We start from the raw sequence: 19458 nt of genomic DNA, 5'->3' as shown, positions 1-19458 counted from the left end.
AGAGATACATGATTATAGTGCTCTCATTGTGAGTGATATATTCCAAAGGAAGGAGCCAGACCGGGGTTTGGCTATGACACACATAGACACACAGCACACACAAAATAACTCTCCATGTGGCTCACCAAAGCAATCAATGTGCAACTTTTTTTTTTTTTTACAAATACCAACAGACTTTTGACAGCAGGTATTTTTTACATGTCATGGCATGAAAACCAAGCTGCAATAAATAACAACAATGACGGCCTTATTCACAACAAATAATTTTAATTTAACACCATACGGTTCTATTCAACTATCCCATGCTAGTGTGACAGTGAGGCAGCATGGACAATAATAGGAAATCAAAGCAGCTAAAAGGAATTAAGCCATCATTAATTTGATTGTGCTTTTTATTCTTGCATGTCAAAAACATTTTCAGTAAAAAAAAGAAAGGGCATATATACTGGTATTCTTAAATGTAACAGAGCCATAAGCTCCACCTGAGATTGTTTCTGCTATGACAAGTCAACAAGTATGCTGTAAAAAAACTATCAAGTGTAACTGAGAAGTCATAACTTTATATTTTTCAGAATTATTATTATCTAAATTATCTAATTGTATCTATTATCTAAACATGTATTTTCTAAATACAAAACCATAATCATGTATCATAATTACATAACTACTCCGATTACTACTACTACTACTACTACTACTACTACTATTACTAAGCCAAGCAAACTAACCTATTGCTGAGATTAACTTTTTTTAATCATTAAAATTAGAAAATTCCCATATCAACATCATTTAAAAAAAGATCTAATAGAAAGAAAGAGCAATGGAAACATGTCCAAGTCAAGAATATGAATATGAAGAAGAGGAAGATATTCTTTAATAAGGGCCTAGTTTAAGATTGAAGAAAATATACTGAAAAGCTAAACAGTGGTGACACAAAGAGAATAGTGCAAATGTTTGATATGTAAATTACCAGTCAGCCCCCCCCCCCACACTCAAAAAAAGAGGGGGGAAAAAGTAATGGAGAGTAACAAGACTGAAAAGACAATAATCTGTCCACAGCACACTCAACAGTCAGTCGAGCATCAGCATCACAGTCCCAACAATCTGTCAGGAGCTCCTGCAGCATAGATCCCTGAAAGTTGAGATGTAACAATTGACAAACGTAATTCAATATTATGAATATTTTCCTGAGCTATCCAGTACATTTATCTTAATTGTTGCCTAGCCAATAATACAAAAACTATATTCATGCAAGAAGCACTGGAGTAAGAATACCTGTGGGAGTAGGTCCCAGTGTTCAGGTATGGCGGGTCTTTGTTCCAACTGAAACACATACTGGATGAGGCTGTCCCACGTTGGATTGGCTCCCAGCTCAAATTCATAAGGCAACAAATGTTGTGGAGCCACACCGCCTGCAGATGGAGACATTTGCATGAATCTGAACATCCATTTAGGACCACAACATAGATTATGTAAGCAGAGCACACAGATCAACCTCAAAAGGAAGTAAAAGCAAAAAATTGGGACACTGTGACAATGTTAGGTAATGCAACATTTACTAGTTTTGATTAATCATGATGATGCGTGTCCTTCTTCAGCTGAAAAATAAATCTCATTCAATGTCGCTTTTTTTCAAAAGTACAATGAGTAAAATTTTAAGGGGGGAGAGAATTGGACTCCCAACTTAAATACTGACATATTTTTATCATTTTCTGATCAAGGAAGTTTACCTTCAAATAAATCAGAGCAGCGCATCCAGATCTCCCACAGCAGCAGCCCCAGAGCATAGATGTCCCCCTGCTTGAGACACCTGCTGCTGCTCAGGTTCACAGAGCCTTCCAGGATCTCAGGGGGCATGTAGCGCAGCGTGCCAAACTGAGCATGACCCTGCAGAGGGACGGTAGTATGAATGGGTTGTTTCTATGTATTTGATGCAGTCTATTCGCATGTTTTCACTTTCTTCTTCACTGGACTGTAAATTGAGAATAATGCGTTGTGGGTCCGGCTAAGTCTCACCTCCATGTTTGTTATGTGGCTCTGCCAGCTGCGATTTCCCGAACAAGAACGCAGGATGGTAGAGCATCCAAAATCACACAGCACACATGTACCATCGGCTCTCACGAGCACGTTGGAGCTGCTGAAATCTCTATGGGCCACAGGAGGTTTATGCACATCTGCAAGAAAAATAAGATTCTGATTAGTTTGGATATTTAACTGCAGCGGACTTTAAAGATCAAGCACTCCCCTAAAAGTATTGCATTTGTGTGAAATAATAACAGTTCAATCAAATCATGACCTGTGAATCAAGTTTGATATTGTAGTTCTCACATGTCCACATGATATTACATAGATGTTTTCTATATTAGTAGACTACAACATGCACACACAAACACACACACACACACACACACACACACACACACTTATACCATGCTTTTTAAGGTCGGAATGCAGATAGGAGAGACCCTGTGATAAAGACTGGCACAACTTCAGTGTCAACATCCAGTTGGTGGTGTGTTTACACAGGTAGGAATGGAGAGAACCCTGAAATCAAAGGGACACCAGATATGTATGTCAAAGAATGTGAACCACATTTGGCCACATTGTGTAAAATAAAGACATGAGTGTGATCATGTATCCATCTCATCTCACCTTTTCATTTGATATGACAAACTTAAGCAACATTCTTATTCATTTGGCGCTGTATTTGTATCCACCTGATGAATATAAGTCCAATATTCACTCGCTTTTAAATATCTTTGGACTCTACCGACTTCTGAGGGAAATGTTTGGCTCTTTAGCGACTCAATGCTCCACTGTTTTCACCAGCTGGTTCACCAATTGTGTGTGTCTGCTGTTTGATGCTGTGTGCAGTTAGAGCTGTTTCACTGAAAACAACTGCCTGCTGAGGGGAGCTGCAGATTCAGATGACCAGTCTCTAAAGGTTCATCAATACGACCGACCACTTTCACTTTGTCTTCACCTATCATTTCATTGTTAAATAAAAAATATTGATTATAGCCAATTTAAGGATTTCGTCGTGGTTCCATTTTCACAATTCAGTTGCTTATAGGAATTAAATCAGAATGCCTTCCTTTGCTTCCCTGCCCTGATTATTTCTTCTGTTCCTTGTTCTTTTCCCTCAAGTAACTTTTGATCTCTGAGAAAATGTAGAAATGCACACATTATTTCTAAATTAAAACGACTGATTGCCACTCACACATTCAGCAAATTGCAGGACAATGAGGCAACTGCCTCCATCCGGTTTACTCCCAGAGCCCAGGAAGTGGACAATCCCAGCATGATTCATCAGTGGTAGCTCATAGACCTCCTTCTCTGCAGTAAATTTCTGTTTCCAGCCTACAGGGAACACTTTGACTGCCACAGTGGATCCTTTGTATTTCCCTTGCCAAACAATTGCAAAATGCCCACGGCCCACAATCTGAAAAGATAAGAACACAGGTAAATTAACTGGACGTGGTCAAACATATCATCTATGTTTTCTATCCCTGAAACGGACCTCTCCTCCATAGTCTCCAGCATGAAGAGCCCATCCCCTCTTCCTTAATCAAGCCATGCCTCCCTTCAATCTCCCCTCTCATCACAAACATCATCATCTCCACACTGTCCTCTGTTCTCAAACTCCCCCCCCCCCCCCTCTGCCCATTCAAGCTTGCTGCTTAAATATTCATTTTGAACACTGCTCACCATACATTATAAATCCATGTGATTACTTGGCTTACCTGCTGTAATTCAATGTCATCAATGTGAAACTCAGAGGGTTCAGTTGTTTGGCAGGAACACAGTTGTGGTTCATCCTCTAAAATAATGAAAGTTGACAGGTATTGTAATTAACACATAGTGATTGATGGTAGTCTGACAATAAAGTTACAATTCATTTTAAACTAGGATGACTGAATAGCAACAGAAATCTGACTGAATAGTGACAAACAAAAGGACAGAGGTAAAAGGGAGTGTTATAGCAGAGATAAACACCAAGGTCGGACTAGCAGAGAGAATGAAACAGTTACAAGGTCAAACAAAGACATCATGAGAACTGAATCTGAGTGTCGTGGAAACATGGCTCAAGAATGTTTTCTCTAGTCCTCTGAGAAACAGAGAGAGCACTTGACATAGAAAAAAACACTTTTTACCTTGATGTCAACATTCTAAGCCACAGAAAGTGATAATTCAGGGGCTGTAATCTTTACTCGTTCCCCCATAATGAGCTGTAATGTGTGAGCGATTTAAAATGAACTGAAGTTTATCTAAATCTGATGGATCAGGACAATACACTCCTCTTGTGTGTGCATGCTTAGTCGACACCTGCAAACATCAACAGATAATTCATTGTAAAGGCATTTGGGTTACTCTCGTTTAACTACCACTTCATGCCACTTTGTTTATTAAATCAAAACAACACTTTATTAGCAACAACAACACATTTTTGCATGAAACTAAAAAGGATCTTACTTTTCTTCTTAAATAGGCATCTCTGTTTGGCTGAAATGATCAGCAGGATGATCAGGACTAGTAAAGCCAGACTTATTGCTGCAGCTTTTTTTTTATCTAAAAAGAAAAATGAAGGAGAACATTGTTAATGTTATATGGGAATAATGATAACATGACTTTCGAATCAATCAATTGTATTTATTACTCAACATCTTCCATTATGAAGCAAATACAAGATATTAACTGAAGCAATCTTCCAAAATGTCTAATTTCTAATTAAAGTGGAGTTGAGGTAGTGGTGGCGCAGTTGTGGGTGGAGGTGAATAAGAAAAAAGGTATTTGAATCAATTATAACATTTCCTGCAAGGAAAATAAAACAATAACTCACAGTCATCACGTCAGGATATTATGTTATCACTATGTTGGTTGCAAATGACATACAAAGGATTAGTTAGCAATCGTATCATGGTCATACCTACAAAATAAGAATAGGTGGGTTGAGGATCTTCCAAGTCTAAGGTCCAAGTGATGTTGCTATTGCAGAGGTCTGTGTTGCACACACACACAAAGAAGCGACCATTGAGGCGTTTTTTTATCTTGCAGCTGGCTTCTGGGCAAGACTTTTCAAATTTATCACAAGCTGCAACAGAAAAATAGAACTAAAAATACATGAAAACCAAACTAAGCCATCAGACACATGTACATTACAGCAAATAACTAGTCGACAATACTTTTGAGAGCAAACATGTGCATGACTCTAATAATAGTACAGACCAGAATCTAGACCGTGCAGACTAGTGCAACGGTACTGGTCCAGATATCTTACGTTTTGCCATGGTTTCTTACCGAGAACGTCCACTACCGGCTGGCCATCAATGTTTAGAAAATAGCCCACGCAGCATTGGGTGTTCTCACACAGCTGCACCGACCCATTCACATTACCAGCAGTTGTGTAACTGTTGGTCTGAGGAGTCACTTGGAATGCACATCGTCTCTTCTGAGGAAAAGACTGGTTGGAGATGCATATACAGATGCATGCTGGGAGGAGGAAGAAATACAAAAAGCTGCTGATCACATCATCTGTTGTCCTCAAGTGCTTCCTACATGCTATTTGATGCAGGTAATATGACCCACTAAAGAGTGGCTTTTTTCTAGGATCAATTTATCTGCAGTTACAAGGTATATTACACCTAAAGCCTTTTTTGACATATTCAGCATTGAGTATAGGCAAAACCAAGACTCCAAAGAGGTACACGTTCAGAAATACAATTTATCTGCTAGATTCATTGCAAGTTTACTCACCCACAGCCAAAGTCAGCCACCTCTGCTGCATGATCATCGTCACTTTGAGCAAGCAGGGAGGACGTTTTTATCAGTCCTGGGAATGTGAGAGGAGTTTCCCACATCACTCCCACTGCCACACATCTGCATGTACAATGAGCCTGCCATATGGGGCTGTGGGAATACAGGACAATTGTCAACATAATTATCTACCACTGTTAAAAAAATATCATCTGCTCTCTCCAGTGGGGTGTTGTCGTTCAGTGCCCTCAGTTCTGTATCCCACAGGAAAACTCAAACATGTTTTATACAAATCCACAAGGGCCACATAAAGAGGCACTTTAACTCGGTTACAACAGCCAGTGATTGTGTTGTTACTTTTTCATGCCCCCCAACAATATGTGCCCAGTTATAAAGTGAAATAGAACTGGATGACTTGAATATTAGGAAGAAAATAATAGCAACAACACTCACTTTTGTGTAAAAAGAAGGAAACAAAGAAAAGACATTATATGCCAAAATATGGATATATGAAATAAAAATTATGAGAAAACAGATGTGACTTTTTACAATAAAAACATAACTGTCAAAATGGTGGGAGGCCTACAGTCAACCTTTTTTATGAACAATACTTTGGTTCACTACTGATGTGTAGGAAACATATCTAGAAATTCTGCATTCACTTCCCAAATAATGAGTTACTTCCCATATCATTATTTCCAGAGAAACGTTTAGTGACGTTGAAGGCTAATACAACATAGCTTCGTGGGTCTATTAGCCTTAAAGGCACATGTGTGCGTGCTTGGATGGCGCCATCTTGACGAACGACATTATCGTAAACATTAAAGCTCACCTCAAAGTACATTTAAAAGTTACCGCTAACTGTGGGACTACTTTTTTGGTGTCTTGAAAGGCTGCATGTTTTGGCACACAGGTAACCCCTTGAGGGCGGAGTTTATACTTAACATGATTCGAGGCTCGTTCTGTGCATTCGTGCTGTCCTGAACTACAAAACACGCACACTGAATTGTCAATCAGATTAATTGGACAGGTAACGTTTCCTCCGCGCGGGCGGGCCTAGCTAGTGCGTCCCTGTCACCAAGAATAAAATGGTACAAAACAACTTTACGTCACGCAATAATCACGTTAAGTGCGCCCCACACATATTTTTAAAGTATTTTTTTAGGATAAGCGTTTTGCTGTGGCTCTCTTTAAGGCAGGGGTTTTAGGAATGGACGCCGTCACCAAAAGGCTCACGTTAGCCGATGTTTTTGTGGATGACTCTGAAAACGAGCGAACATTTTATGGCTTTTCTGACAGTGAGATCAGCGACCACTGCGATAAGGTGAGTGCTTTTAAATGCAGGCCTGTTTATTGTCCATATCCAGCATCGAATTGGAAAAATAAACAAACCTACGATCTGGATGAAGCACTTGATTTGGTTGTTTTGTACTGATGTGTCATACTTGAACGTAGCTGACTTGTGATTTTTATATTTTGCTCTAATAGGAGGTTTAAGTCTTTTTATTTTATTTACTAAATGTCATGGATTTTTACTGTAGGCCTGCTTGGAAACTAAGGTGTAAGAACGAGAAATCACTTTCTTGTGTTAATCAGAATTCAAATGTAGAAGATGAAGGTGAAGCCATGCAGCCTGACCTTTGTGCCAGGGAGCCGGAAGCAATGTCTAAACCATCTTCTAGTGCCCAAACCTTCAGGCTGAGGGTGGTTCTCCGCTCCACTTCCTCTACCCAGCAGTCTTCTGATGAGGAGGAAGATAAAGAGGAAAAGAGGAGGGAAAAGAGAGTTGTGAAGTGGGCCGGAAAGACCAGCCAGGCAAAGAAGAAGAGACGTGGTAAATCTGAAGATGAAGAGGTCGCGGTGCCCCGGCCATCTCCTTCCAAAGAGTGTGGATCCGATTCAGAGGAAGATGTTCCTGCTTCTTTTCTGGTCAAGAGAGAACAGAACATCAAGGCCAACAAAGCGATGGTAACACGGAAGCACAACCATTTAGAGTGGTGTACGATTTGGAAACTGGCAGACTGATTTAAAGTTGTTGCTCCCAAAACGGTGCCTCAGAATAGCCAGTGGGCCTGACACACATTAAAGTTCACACACTTTATATTCATTGCATGTAACCCCAGAGATTGGACTTTGTGATATCGGTGTAATTCAAACACACTTTTAGTTTCAAGTCATTTGCCGTGTCTCTAATCCATTTCATCCTCCCTGGTTAACAGTTGGCTCAGCTAATGGCTGACCTGCAGAACATGCCAGGAGGTGCAGGGATTCTGAAAAAACATGCAGGCAAAGAGAAGACGAAAGACAGAAGTTCTGTGAGTTGAAAATAATTAAAGTCTCTCACACACGCACACACACACACACACGTGAGATGTTGCGGTTGTTAATATTTCATTTGAGGGATGGTTGACATAAATGTAGATCCCCACACTTTACTAAGAAGTCGAGGGACTACCATCCTCTCGTCTATATTCAGAATTCAGTTGAGCTCTGACGAATAGTATTTGTAAAGACGCGAATTAACTAACTGTGATTTTATCCCGCGTTGCCTGCAGCGTCCACCCCGCTCTGGTGCAGCCGACGAAGAGTCCAGGAAGAACCCGGAGCGGGCGTCTCGCAGACAAACTCGCTCAATGGGTGGAAGAGGCCATCCCTCAGCCCCGAAGGAGGAAGACCTGGAGCTCAGCTTGGAGGAACTGCTGGAGGTCGGATGTGTCACTTAATTTTTTAGAAAAGCATTCTGTGTCAAACATGCAGTCGGATTGTGACTACGCTCTGGCTCTCGGATTGTTCCCTGAGGAACAGTATTCAAGCATTTTCAAATACCGAGCGGGATGAATGAGTCTATATACATTCTTATCGGTGTCTCGTAACTTCTATTTTCTATTTTTAGCTCCCTATAATCAATCATCTTTGTGCTCCAGGTACGCAGATCCCCACAGCGCCGTGGCACCCCACGGCCCAAGCAGTGCAAACCACATTTTGTCCGTCCCGTGGAGGACATCACAGAGGACGAGATTCAGCTGGTTGCAGACAACATGACGGAGAAAGTCTATGACAGACTTACAGTGAGTTCTCAGCTGGACTTTCACCTGCAATTCTTCTTTTTCTCCTTTTGAGATATATGTGAATGATGCCGTGTATTGAAAGATGTGTGCCAACATCCGGTTGGTTTTGTAGCCAGTTCTGACATTTTTTGTGAAAAAACAATGACGCTTTGAGGTCATGACCAGGTGGCAGTCTCTCCGTCACTGAAGCGAATAGATGGTCCTCAACCTCTGCATGAAAGAATATAAGAAATAGCACAATGATCGTGTGTCCATCCACTATCTGTTGTTGAGGTTTCTTGTTGTAATTTCAGGGCTCCACATGTCATCAGTGCCGTCAGAAAACGGTCGACACAAAGACGTGCTGCCGCAGTGAGGACTGTCGAGGGATTCTGGGTCAGTTCTGCGGACCGTGTTTGAGGAACCGATATGGAGAGGAAGTCAAGAAGGCGCTGCTTGATCCGGTCAGACTGCTGTTACACAACACCTGTGTAGATGAACGAATATACACGTTTCAGTTTTTACCATCAGTGGGTGTTCAGGCTTGCTTGGGAAGCGATGGGTCACAACTCTGTGTGTATATATCTATATATATCATGCTTTCCCTTTAGATCATCTTTCATTTCTTGCATGATTAACTTGGCTACAACTTTGCACATTATCTTTGTTTGACTTTTTTGCTGTTATGGTTAGTAGGCAGTCTTTTCTCTCTGTGCCGTTTTCCACTTTGACAAAGAAACCCTCCATTCATAAATCTCAATGTAGTTTTTCAAAATGTTTTTTGCTTGTGTAATTTTGTCTCTGATCCAAGTCGTTTGTGTTTAATCTTTTGCCCGTCTGCTCAGGAGTGGACGTGTCCTCCCTGTCGTGGTATTTGCAACTGCAGCTTCTGCCGCCAGCGTGAAGGCCGCTGCCCGACTGGCATCCTGTTCCCCCTCGCTCAGTACCACGGCTTCTCTGACGTCCACTCCTACCTCAGCAGGTGGGGAACTACATCGCCTGCTTAATGCCTCACATGGCGTTCTCATGTAAGTGTTGGAACTAACACAACATCTGCAAGTTTTAAATTGTGTTCTCTCCTTACAGCCTCTGCAACAAACTGAAAAGCAAAGACAACAATGTAGAGATATGATATTAACATTATGTGCAGCAATTGTTTTGTTCAAGTTGAGTTTTATTAAAACACCCACAACCTGTTTTTATCTGAATAAAATGTTTTCCAAAATTCTGATGGTTTTGTGACAGACAATTAGAAGAGACAAGTATATTCAGAATTTTAATCCAGCTGTTGGCATTTCCAGTAGTTGTATATACACACACCAAAATCCCTTATTTAAAACGGGTCAGAAAATATAAGAGCACTTGTCGGATGAACTTAGTCGATACAATTTCAAAGGAGAGCTTTTAAACATACATGTGTTGCACAAGTTACAATTCTGTCCAATAAAGCAGAATTCAGAAGCAAAGAAATATTTCAACATTGAGAAGCGTCTTTCAGAAAGAGAAAATATTGACAAATACATTTTGAAACTTATTTGGACAACAAAGGGTTGCGTGTCCGGTGCTTGCCTCAAGCTGGATCATTTCCAGTTAGAACTTTTAACATATGCATTTCACAAATAAAAACGAATAGGAAGTTCATGGACCAAAGAAAGACTTCAAAGTTTTTCTTATAAAATGGAATATGAACATTTGGTTTTGAGCTTGCATATTTATGCTGTCTGGACATTACAAGACACTTGTCTAACCCGATTTAAAGAAAAGAAAAAAAGGGTTCCACCAAAATAAAACGAAAACTGACGTAACTGAAAAGGCAAAGATAAGTATACAGGGGGGTTACTGGGAAGATCTGGACTGTATAGAATACATTATTCTATCACAAAGGCTCTTAAATTCAAACCTCTACATATATTTATATATAAAAGTAATAACATGAGATTAAGATTGTTTGTGCATGAGCGGTTCATACAACTGAAAGGCAATCTCTTGCAATCATGTAAAATGATCCTGCCTAAGCTAAGAATTTATGTAGCCTTTACCAAAAAAAATTAAATATATACAAATAAAAAAATCAAAATGTTCTGCTATGATAAACGTATCAACGCATGATGGCTTGAGTGTGTGTACCTACTTTAGAGGTTGAAGAGTTATTCTCAGGATTTCAGTGCCCTGACACACCTACATCCTCACGCTGATTCGTGCTTTTGGCTCTAACCCGGTCGTGACCTTTTGTATTCCGGCCCTCCTTGAAACGGTTCACCCTAAAACACGTTTCATATTATTCCTATTATAGTGGGATTGTTAGACAGAAATGTGAGAAAGGATACAAAATATTTTCTGCACAAGATTGTTACACTTTTTATTTTAGGGGTGAATTTAGCATTATAGGCCACTTAGCCTGAGGGGCGAGGCTGATACAGCAGCCCAGTCTAGGAAGGCCGGAAATACCTGGAGGTGAAGAAGGACAAGGAGTGAACAGCCTTGGGAACAAGGGTGAGAGTCTGACTTAGTGTCATCTCTTTACTAAAGAAGCTTGGAGACAGGATATTACCAGTTACCAATTCAGCATAAAGGGTGCTGTTCTGTGGGCGTGTCATTTCAAATGCACCATCGGGGAAGATTGAGTCTCTATGGGACAGATGTTGGTGTAGTGACATTTCCATTCAGAGGAAATTAGATTTCATGATGATGTCCCCCGTCCAACATTTTTTTTCCAACTCTTGACCCTTCACCACCACAAATATCTAAACACAAGTTGGAGTTCCATATTCCTGCCTCAGTTCTTAAATTCAATAGTGTCCGTTGTGTTGCATCTGCGAGCGTCCCTCTTGTCTGAAGCCGTTGCGAGGTTCTGCGTCTGCGGTCAGACGTGCCCTTTTTAACCCCAAATGTCCGAAAGCAACTTCCACCAAAGCCCGTCTCCCTGATCCTCCACCGCCCTTAGTAGCTGTTACCGTTAATTTGGTGAAGTTCCACTTGCATCATGTTGATCCCACTGTTGGCTAACCGAGCTATGCTCTCCGGAGATAAGGTTTCCATGGTGACAATGGTGTGCTGGTCACTGGCTGAGCCGACTTTTGTTCCTGCTGTTGGGGAGCCAGGGTTGCTGGAGACTGCGATGCTGCTGGTGGCGACTGCTTTCTTGTTCAAGTGGGTTTTGATGTGCTTGGAGAGGTGATCGCTGCGCATGAAGCGTTTAGGGCACTCTGGGCAAACAAATCTTTTTTCACCTAAAAAGGAGGACATACAAAATAAAATAAAATCAGCTGCACCTGGTTTGTTATTGTCATCTTGAGCAAACATTTGTCCCATAACATGTCAGAAAATAGAAATTTCCTGAACCCAAAATTGGACAGATTCAAACCCAAAGACATTTACAAAACAAAAGCATCAAATATTTAACCGAAAAGAATTAATCAACTATCAAGATATATTAGGTTTCTGTTGATAAAGCATTTGATTCTTGGACAAAATAATGATTTCCTGGAAAACTATGTTTCTAAGAAAAACACAGCTGGACAATATACACATGGGTTTATCCTTTACCATTTCTACATCAAAGAAGCATGTCTTTGGACTTCGCCATGTTTTAAGTGTTACAGTTGTGTGAGATGTATTGTTCTTCCATTAATGTAAAAAAATAAACTAAATCCTCACCCGTGTGCGTCCTCTTATGACGCTGAAGCTCATCTGAACGGGTAAATCGTTTGCCACAAAAGGACCAGCCGCAGACGAAGGGTCGTTCTCCTGTGTGCCAACGCAAGTGAGCCCTCAGGTGGGAGGTCTTGCCGTAGATCTTCCCACAGCCAGAGATGTGACAAATGTGCTGCTTCTTTTTAGTCGGATCCCTGATTGAAGCAACAAAAAAAAGTAAAAAAAGTTAGAAGGTGACAGCATTTTACTTACAGATGGTAGATAGAATAAGCTGAATAATAACTTTATCTGAGATACAGAGAAACCAATGTTTGATTACAATTACAGTTCTGATATACTGTAGTTGCATTAACATTAAATCACAACTCCCTTTAATGACAAAGTAAACTGGCACTAACGAGTTACGAATCACAGTTCATCATAAAAATAATAATATCAGCACATGTTTGTTTGTCTATGTAAAGGCGTTATTGTCGTCTGCTTCTCATGCACACCTGTCTGCAGTCAGCTCATATGCTTAAAGTACAGCCATCTTGGCTCTTCAACCATTTCTTGCCAGATTGTTCTGCTTCTTGGTTTTAATATAACTATCCTGTTATTCTTTGCCCAGTATTATCAGCTGTATTTCTGTCCTCCTGCTCATCTCCCTGCCAGCCTAATATATTATTATATTACTAAACCTAATGCAATACAGAAATACAATTCACGATCTAAATTTGATTTAATAATTTAAAAAGGTCATGGTTAACACAAACTGGATATGCTATGGATCATAGCAGTAGACTTCACAGCTGTTGTATTAGACTCTACAGGTGTACTTAAGAGTAGTTCAATGACATACCGTCCCTCTCCATCCTTGCAGAAGGGGCAGGTACAGGCTTCCCTGCGGTTACGTCGTCCTTGAGGTGGTGGACTTATATCACCATCATCCATCACTGCGCCATCATCCAAACTGTCTCCGCCTGTATGCAACACCTGATCTCCTGTAGTGATGGAATAGAAAAGACTCAGGTGAGATCATTTATAACAAGGGTATGAGATTTTTATTTATTATATACGTTTCACAAATTAAATTAATTTCAGTTCATTTTATATAGCCCAACATCACTAATTTGCCTCAAAGGGCTTTACAATCTGTACACATACGACATCCCCGTCCCAGGACCTCACATCAAGTTAAGAAAAAAAGGGTGCCAGGTGCACCAAGAGTAAACCAGAAAAATCAATGCATCTTAAAATGTTTAGACTCTGGGGTTTTGTTGTTGCTTGTACGATATTTTGTGTTTTTATCCATATGTGTGTGTACTGTTTGTGTGTCTGTAGTAGTTGGGAGGGGCAGGGGTAAAGGGTTCGGGGCGGGGCTCCATTTGTACGTTTTTTTGTCAATGCCTGTCACTATGTCTGCGTTATGTATGTACCGATGGAAAATAAAATTACTTACTTACATGTGTGCTTGCTTGCTCTAACCAAGAGATCTATGTCATTTCTTACACGATCTGCCAATGATTTTCAATGACAGTCAAGAATTTGGGATATTTACTTATCCTTCTAGAGTTGTAATGGTGACAAGTCACCATGTTCTTTTTCTAAAATCAGGAAATGAGTCAGGAAATGTCCTTTGTGTAAATTGTGTTGCTTTTTTTAAAGGAGAAATGTATCTTTTCAAATCTGGCAAGAATGTTTCATTCTTAACAGTGTGCAATACCACAAAAGATAAAGAAATGTATTTGAAGTAATCAGGATTCTTTTTATAAACCATTTTAAATGAACTTGTATCAGACTTTTGACATTACAAGAATGAAATTGAACCTAGTTTGCATCCTCTCAAACAGTTGTTTTTGCCTTCAGTGTCCATGTTACAGGTTTTTTATATTTGTTCATGTCCAGGCGTTTGACATTTGTTTAGCGCCCTGAAGCAGTTCCGGTCCAGCTGAACCCAACCTTGCTCCCCTCACAACTCCAGGCAGTGCTTATGGCAGAGAATACACCATTTGTCCCAGACTGGTTTTCTTTCTGGTCTTTTCTCAGTGTACTTCTTTTTCTTTGTGGGAACAGGAAAGTGGGCCATTGAGAATGAAACAATACTAATACTATTTTTTATAACATCAAAGTATTATATACAAAGAAAATGCCACTCAAACACTCACCTGCTGCACCCCTGCCCTAGAGGCAATCCCGCCACTGTTTTTTTTTTTTACCATTACCGGAATGAATTACGCTAATAGTGCAAAAGGTTGTGGAGTTACGGGAATTAAAATTTTGCACGTCACTCTCTGGCACAGGGTGCAAGCGCCAGTGCTCGACACCACTCGAGAGGAGTTGGGCATTTACAGTGGATATATTCAACATTGTTGAAGAATCAAACAACAATACTGAACCCGGGGTGTTCATAAATGTTTGTTCTAGCAGTGCAAGTAGCAGTAAGACGTACTATTTGAATATGACTACCAATATGAGTAGCTTGAGATTAAACAACAAATAGCTTAAACCCTTCAGGCCATAACTACTAGGGGCCAAAAAACAAATAGAGAAGGGTATAGACATGATAACGGTTGCTACAAGATAGGAGAGGTCAAGTTACACCCTTACCATGTCACAGAAATGGTGGCCAACCCATAGCTACTGTAATGTGGCCATGATCTGGGGAGATGCAGTGTCAATAACACAAACTCATGCAGTGCAGCAAAGAGCTTGGGGACACACTGGGCCAGCTGAACTGGTAATACCAGTATAGTTCAAACACAAGAGAAAACATCCAGTGATAGTTACTTTGCATTTTAGTCCGAGGGGAACAAACAACAAAGGTTCATAAAGAACCATTTTCAAGACCATTTAACATATTTACACAGCCCAACTCCCAGTTAGTGTAAAGGTGAACCATTATTGTACATTATAATAGTTGTTGGTTATTAGTTTTTCCACATTTTCTTTTATGGCAGATAATTAAAAAGCTATGTTATTATGATGTCTTACTAAATATATGTGAGAAAAAAGTCAAGACAACAGACCGTTTTGATTTGGAAACATGTTTAGAGTCATGAAAGAGGATTGCATAGTTTAGTACACAGTCCTACTCTTTGTGTAAATAAAGGACACTTTTTCAAAATATAAATGCAAAAGTTGTCATAATAGTATTTATGCATTATTTTACACTGAACATTAATTATTCTTAGAAAACAAGCCGACTGACCTGTCGAGCTAGCGATGGTGATGGGAACAGTCTGCAGCTGGTGCATCTGCAGCCCAGAGCCTCCGAGTGCGTTGAGATTTATGGTCTGGATGCCTGGGATCTGCACTGTGTTGACAGATGCTCCTCCAGCTGCAGACACACTCTGGCCAAGTTGGGGAAGAGATTGCATTTGGGCCAGCGTGAACTGTGGTCCTACCGGACTCTGGATCTGAATGGTCTGCCAGCTCACCTGGCCATTGGGGCCTACAGTGCGCAGGAGGATGGGGCCTGTATTCGGCATAATTTGAAGATTTTGAAGCCCTTCCTGACTGAGGGTTGGAGTTGCAAATACCTGACCCCCAGTACCAGCCTGGATGGTCTGGAGGGATGTTGCCCCTTGGATAATCTGCTGAGGCTGGATAAGGATTTGTTGTGGCTGCTGCCCTTCTCTGTTGTCAGGCTGTATCGGGACACCCAGAGAAGATGCTGTGTTCTGCTGGAATGTCCCGGTCACCACTCCATTGCTGTTATGAGTTTGAGTCATTCCATATGAAGAGGCGGCCTGTGTAGTGACAGTGGACGCAGTTGTCATGTAACCTGCCCCACTGGACACTGGATGTTGCTGGATAAGTTGGTGTCCCCCCGTATCCCCTCCACCATTTCCCTCCCCCCCTCCGCTTGTTCCAGTGCTGACCGGCAAAAAAGTGATGTTTCCATTTAGTGACACAGGCATATTTGCCAGGAACTGGTGCTGGTTTTGCAACATGCCATTGCCTCCTAAGCTTATATTTTGTATGGGGATTGCTCCCTGAAGGAGACTGGGCATCGTTATGATGTTTCCTGCAGCACCAGCTCTGTTGGTTGCAGCTATGATCTGCTGGCCATTCGCAGATGACACTATCTGAAACTGCTGGCCTGATCCTACAGAATCCTGCTGAGTATGTGCCAACTGCAGTGACTGGCCATCTACCGTCTGAAACTGGGGAATAACCTGGTACTGAATGTTGGGCATCATACCTGATATGGTGGTAAGCATCTGCTGGCCCTGCATCGATGGAGCCTGAGCTACTACATATTGCTGTAGCTGCTGCTGCTGCTGTCCCTGAGTGCTAATAACTGCTGCTGAAGATGACACCTGTCTGCTCTTGCCTATGTCTGCTGCCATCACCCCTAAGGAGTCGGTGGTGATAGTGTTAGTGCCTGAGGTTGTGTGAACACTAAGAGGGATAACCTGCCAGCCGTTGGCACTGGAGGTGAAAACACCCTGGTTTAGGTCCAGCTCTTGCTGCTGGTTTTGTTGGTCTGCAGGTGAATCGTTCTCTCCTGGAGTGTCAATTCGACTACATGTGGCTGCCAACAAGGCAAGCGGAGATGGCTGCTGTGAGTCCTGGAAAGAGAAAGCATGAAAGTATAAATACACCGTAATATCTCACAAACATGTTAATGCTGCAGCAGTGAGAAAAAGTATATACATGGGAGTAAAAAGGCTCACTCAATGACACAGTTAACATTAGTATACTCAATTAAACATGAATACCAATATAGTTATGTCAACAATATAAAAAAACATAAACACCGTTTTAAAACAGTGTACAATGTAAGAGTAGAAAAGACCAAGCAGGATGATTCCACAATTAATTTAAAACATGAAGATTGTTGGGTCTAAAGGCCACAGGACAATTTTGAATTAAAATGAACATTTAATTTAAATCGTTTCAAATTATATAGTTTAGAAAATTAGAATCACGTGAACGGTTTTGTTAATGCAAATCTAATCATGCTATAGTGCCACACACAGAGACACACAACGCCATTCATAACATTACGCTTCACACAGAGAGGGGGTGTAGCAAGAAGTCAGAGGGAAAGCAGGGTGGGAGAGTATGGGAGGGACCACATGTTTTTTAGAGCAGCGGCGGGCTCGGCTTCCCCTTCCCCCAAACCCACCCATCTCCCTCCCACACTTTATTTTGCCCTATAAACTGACACACTCCTCTAGCCACCCCCTCGAAGGCCAGCCAAATGGGCCGAGCGAAATGCACATCAAGTGCCGGGATTTGACGGTAACACCCCGTGTGGGCGACATTTACCTGCCCATTCCCCACCCCAGTGACATGTGCTCGAGAAAGAAAATCAACAACCCGTCGTTCCGACAGCGATGAATGACAGAATAAAGTTCACCAACGTCAATAGGAGATAAACAACAAGGAAAGTGTGTGCGAGTAGGAGAGTATACTTCATGTTTATCGGTTGCCAAATCGTCGGATTCGGCTCACAGTGGAAGACGGGTAACCTACTTGTGAATTCGTGTTTCGCTTTTGACTGTAGCCTCCGCCGCTCTCCACAGCGGCCATTTCACCCTGCTGCTGATCTGCGGAAGAAGAGTTTGTGTAAGATCACTTCTTTTAAAAGTTGCAACATGTGTTGACGATCAAACTATTAACGCTGCGTTCAACGACGAGGAGGAAACACATCGACGGTGGTCGACCTCAAAGAAAAAAACGAAACTTTAATGAAGAGTCCAACGTAAAACTATGACAGAAAAGCAGGGAAATCCATGCCACAAGTGATCGCAAGGGCCAGCTAGCCGTTCAGCTAAGCTATCATGAACTCAACACAACAAGAAGTGTCCAGTAAAACTGCTCACGTTACGTATTATAGAGACATTCATGGTTCCAACTGGGCTACACAATACATCTTGGCGACCACAAGTGAATTGCTAAAGTGAAATAATTGTAAGCATGTAGTTTCAATTAAGAGCAGAACTTACGTTGCTGTCGCACAGCAAGCTAGGTTTACTTAGTTGGCTAAATATTGTTAGCCGAGTATCGACAATTAGCAGTCAAGTAACGCGAGTTGGTTACATTTAAACTGCTCGAGGCGCGAGCGAGAAAATGCTACGATGTCATACATACGTCGGTGAACACACTTACAATACGTACTTTAATTATACTTCGTGTCGTGAACCTAATGCTTCGTTCGCAACATGCCAGTGAGTTGAAAAAGTTCACTTACTGCTCATAATTTGAAGACGGGAGGAGTTTCTCTGCTCTTTTTTCTGGTTGACAACTTTTCACAACTTCACACAAACTTGACAGGCTTCCCCCTATGAAGGAGACAGACAGGTGCGCTCGATTTACGAACCATGGTATCCTGGCTCCTTCGAACATTGACCAGCAAATATAGCGTTTACCCTCTTTTTTTCCATTTAAAACATTGGTGTTATAGTTGTAAAAGTTTATATGGACATAAGGACCATTGACTAGATTGTCCGAGCTTTTTAATCACTTCACACACTCATCATCAACGACTGTAGTTTGTTATTAGGCCTCCAACAAGTCAACGTCAGCACAAATTCATCAGCATCGTGTCATGTGGCATTTAGATTTAGCACTTGGTCAATGTAATTTACAACTGTAATTAAAACCAACAATTGGCAGTAAGTATTTAGTCTCACATGTTAAGACGGGCTAACTTCCATTGAGTCTATAAAGTAAAGTCTCATTTCAAAATGTCCCCATTCAACATGATTTGCTGTCCTAACGATTATATGTGTATTCCTATTTACAGTAGATAACGAGCTTATGACGCGCAACAATAGCAAAAAAAACGCTTGTCATAAATGCAAACCACGTGTCCAAACCTTATTATTTTTGTAATAATAATGTATTACGGCACCTGTTTACTGTACTGTCGCACTGTCCCTTTACTCAAAAGAAGCGCACCCTTCTGCGAAATACTCGCGAAGGATCGCTGCTCTCCTCCAATGGAGGAGGTCATTTATGCCAACGGGCATCAACGAGCCAATGTTATTGGCTCAAAGGCGGAGAATTG

General features: G+C 41.2%; 4 protein-coding genes across 7 annotated transcripts in view; 2 read left to right on the top strand and 2 right to left on the bottom strand.

Moving 5' to 3' along the window:
- Window positions 1-337: 337 nt before the first annotated feature.
- Window positions 338-5936, bottom strand: LOC130208820 (bone morphogenetic protein receptor type-2-like). Its single transcript, XM_056438165.1, is given in 12 exon segments — window positions 338-1132; window positions 1276-1412; window positions 1731-1887; window positions 2017-2174; window positions 2430-2544; window positions 3221-3442; window positions 3744-3820; window positions 4474-4544; window positions 4909-5092; window positions 5299-5490; window positions 5755-5795; window positions 5797-5936. Coding segments are annotated over 12 exon segments (1653 nt in total). The 3' UTR covers window positions 338-973.
- On the top strand, window positions 5510-13399 carry LOC130208815 (cell division cycle-associated protein 7-like). Of its 3 annotated transcripts, none has more exons than XM_056438156.1 (8): window positions 5510-7078; window positions 7437-7722; window positions 7974-8069; window positions 8310-8459; window positions 8679-8822; window positions 9116-9265; window positions 9647-9783; window positions 9888-9984. In XM_056438156.1, exons 1-8 carry the CDS (start codon window positions 6999-7001, stop codon window positions 9931-9933), a joined length of 1089 nt encoding a protein of 362 aa, XP_056294131.1. In that variant the 5' UTR covers window positions 5510-6998; the 3' UTR covers window positions 9934-9984. The 3 variants fall into 3 exon arrangements, with proteins under 3 accessions (XP_056294131.1, XP_056294132.1, XP_056294130.1); XM_056438157.1 differs by having other exon boundaries at window positions 7351-7722; XM_056438155.1 differs by lacking the exon at window positions 9888-9984 and adding an exon at window positions 13318-13399 and having other exon boundaries at window positions 5510-7722; window positions 9647-9829.
- On the bottom strand, window positions 10065-18737 carry sp1 (sp1 transcription factor). 2 transcript variants are annotated; one of them, XM_056438151.1, is made up of 6 exons: window positions 18640-18737; window positions 17922-17995; window positions 15646-17011; window positions 13297-13438; window positions 12459-12649; window positions 10065-12031 (listed from the first exon to the last, which is right to left on the bottom strand). In XM_056438151.1, exons 1-6 carry the CDS (start codon window positions 18644-18646, stop codon window positions 11742-11744), a joined length of 2070 nt encoding a protein of 689 aa, XP_056294126.1. In that variant the 5' UTR covers window positions 18647-18737; the 3' UTR covers window positions 10065-11741. The 2 variants fall into 2 exon arrangements, with proteins under 2 accessions (XP_056294126.1, XP_056294127.1); XM_056438152.1 differs by lacking the exon at window positions 18640-18737 and adding an exon at window positions 18567-18596.
- The window catches only part of tespa1 (thymocyte expressed, positive selection associated 1), a 10449-nt gene continuing 8971 nt past the window's right edge, over window positions 17981-19458 (top strand). Inside the window, exon 1 of the mRNA XM_056438153.1 lies at window positions 17981-18014. The gene's annotated coding sequence lies outside the window, so the exon portion shown is untranslated. The remainder of the gene's footprint in view (window positions 18015-19458) is intronic.

Source organism: Pseudoliparis swirei, chromosome 18 (assembly GCF_029220125.1).
Source record: "Pseudoliparis swirei isolate HS2019 ecotype Mariana Trench chromosome 18, NWPU_hadal_v1, whole genome shotgun sequence".
NCBI lineage: Eukaryota > Metazoa > Chordata > Actinopteri > Perciformes > Liparidae > Pseudoliparis > Pseudoliparis swirei.
The sequence above is the reverse complement of the archived record's forward strand: the minus strand, read 5'-3'. Positions and strand labels throughout refer to the sequence as shown.